This window comes from Lactuca saligna, chromosome 8, assembly GCF_052625555.1.
Source record: "Lactuca saligna cultivar CGN05327 chromosome 8, ASM5262555v1, whole genome shotgun sequence".
In the NCBI taxonomy this organism is placed as follows: Eukaryota; Viridiplantae; Streptophyta; class Magnoliopsida; order Asterales; family Asteraceae; genus Lactuca; species Lactuca saligna.
Genome location: NC_136424.1, coordinates 10176052 through 10178265, shown reverse-complemented (window position 1 = coordinate 10178265; position 2214 = coordinate 10176052). Strand labels below are relative to the sequence as shown.

General features: G+C 34.7%; 1 protein-coding gene across 1 annotated transcript; it reads left to right on the top strand.

Annotated features, from left to right (window-relative positions):
• Window positions 1-1759, top strand: LOC145008124 (expansin-B15-like). The gene is made up of 4 exons (XM_078966741.1): window positions 1-225; window positions 361-473; window positions 638-831; window positions 1200-1759. Exons 1-4 carry the CDS (start codon window positions 57-59, stop codon window positions 1525-1527), a joined length of 804 nt encoding a protein of 267 aa, XP_078822867.1. The 5' UTR covers window positions 1-56; the 3' UTR covers window positions 1528-1759.
• The last annotated feature ends 455 nt before the right edge of the window (window positions 1760-2214 follow it).

The window sequence follows — 2214 nt, the reverse complement described above, 5'->3', positions numbered from 1 at the left end:
CTAAAAAAAGCAAGAAATTTGGTACACTTTTAGTGGTCAAGCACCAAAAAGCATTTATGGCCACCATTTCTTCACATTTCCTACTCTTCTTATGTCTTCTAACCACCTTCTTCACATTCTCATTTGCCATAAGACCAAAACACTTCAACATATCCACCGTAGCCACCCACTGGTCCACCGCCTCTGCCACCTGGTATGGCAGTCCCGATGGTGCTGGAAGTGATGGTAAGTCCTAAGTATTGCAATTGGGTTCCACTACACATATATATTTCCATATTTACCATTTTTAATTACTTATGTTGCATTTTGGTATATTATAAGGTGAATGAAAGACTAATTTGGTAAAAACAATGCATGCAGGAGGTTCATGTGGGTATGGACCCGCAGTGTCACAAGCACCGTTTTCTTCCATGGTGACTGGAATTGGCCCATCTCTGTATAATGCAGGAAAAGAATGTGGGGCTTGTTATATGGTAGGAACACGTGGACCCCACATTTACAAATATTTTTAACTTTGTTTTTTTATGTTAGTTATTAATGTACGAGTTTGAAAGTCTCATAATTTGTTATAATTTGCGATCAAACTTGTTAAGTGGAGCTGTTTAAAGAGTCTTTAAATATTATTGTTATAATGTAGGTAAAGTGTACCAAACATCTGGCATGTTCACACAAGCCGGTTAGGGTTGTTATCACTGATTTTTGCCCCGGAGGCAAGTGTGCAGCTGGCCATGCTCATTTTGATCTTAGCGGAACAGCATTTGGTGCTATGGCAAAACCAGGCCAAGAAAAACATTTACGTGACGCGGGAGATTTGCAAATTCGATTTGCAAGGTAATTTAATTTATTTTCAAGTAAATTAATTTTACATTTTGGTCTCCAAATATAGTTAATTTCTATAATTTTTGGTCTTTATTAATTAGAGGTTCTATAACGTTTACTTGGACATGTTCCAAATAAAATAACATTTCTTTTTCTTTTGAGCATAACTAATTTTGGTCACAAAAATATCTAGTCATTATTTGGAAGAAACACAAAAAATTACAACCACCCCGAATAGTGACAAAGTTTACCACTACATGATATATACAATTTAATCATTACTTTGTTACATTTTCAAAACCGAAGATAACCATGATGTTGATGCATATTTTTATCGTATTTTGAAAATTTTGGTTACCGTTTCTTTTGTATTTTTGAAGGGTTGAGTGTGATTATTCAAGAACAAACATAGTGTTCCATGTAGACCAGGGATCGAACCCTAATTACTTTGCTATGGTGGTTGAATTCGAAGAAGGTGATGGAGATTTAGGTGGAGTGAGTTTAAAAGAAGAAAATAGTACCAAATGGTTGAAAATGGTACAATCTTGGGGTGCAGTTTGGAAAATCGACCCTGGGAGGGAGCTACACCCTCCATTTTCTATAAGATTGGTATCACAATACTCAGAGCGTATCTTAGTCGCAAAAAATGTGATTCCTAGTGGATGGAAGCCGGGATCAATGTATAGGTCTGTGGTCAACTACCTTTAAGAGGGTTATTTTGAAGTCATATTAAGTACTTTATTTGTTGTTTTGATGTATTACTGGTGAGAATTAAGAGGTGGCATAAGAAGAGTCGGGTTTATGAATCACAAAAATTTGTGAAATATATTTGACCGCTAAGTCACCCTTATTAGGTTGAAGAATAAATTGTGTTACCTATGTACGGAAAGAGCGTCAAGTATTAAAATAATACTTGGATGGGTACCTTTTGATGATTTTATTGAGGTAAATGTATTGTGTGTTGTATTTTGTTATAAAAAGTAATAGATATTTGAGAGTTTAATGTTAAAGTGGAATGTCATTTTGGCTTAATAACATATTTTGATAGTATATGGTTTATGGCAATTGAAAATTGTATTTTGACAGTGAAATCGTGTAATGGCTAATTAATTTGATAAGTAATGCGGAAGATGTTGCTTATTTAAATCATATGGAAGATGTTGCTTATTAACCCATGCTCAAATTATGTGAGCTACATTCATGGGTGACCAAGATGCCAAGAGAAAGGTATGCAATACAACTCCATAGAATAATTTATTTTGCATAATCGCTAAGGCGAACCCTCTCCCCCCTAACTGAAGTTGGAAAAGTGCTACAGTGGGTTAGTTAGACGCAGTTGAAAAATATGTAATTTTGAAGAGGTTATATTAGTAACTTTTTTTTTTTAGTTATTTT

Coding starts and splice junctions, on each gene's coding strand:
- LOC145008124 (XM_078966741.1), top strand. CDS start 57: ATGGCCACCATTTCTTCACATTTCCTACTCTTCTTATGTCTTCTAACC. Junction 226..360: donor CGATGGTGCTGGAAGTGATG/GTAAGTCCTAAG, acceptor CAATGCATGCAG/GAGGTTCATGTGGGTATGGA. Junction 832..1,199: donor TTGCAAATTCGATTTGCAAG/GTAATTTAATTT, acceptor GTATTTTTGAAG/GGTTGAGTGTGATTATTCAA.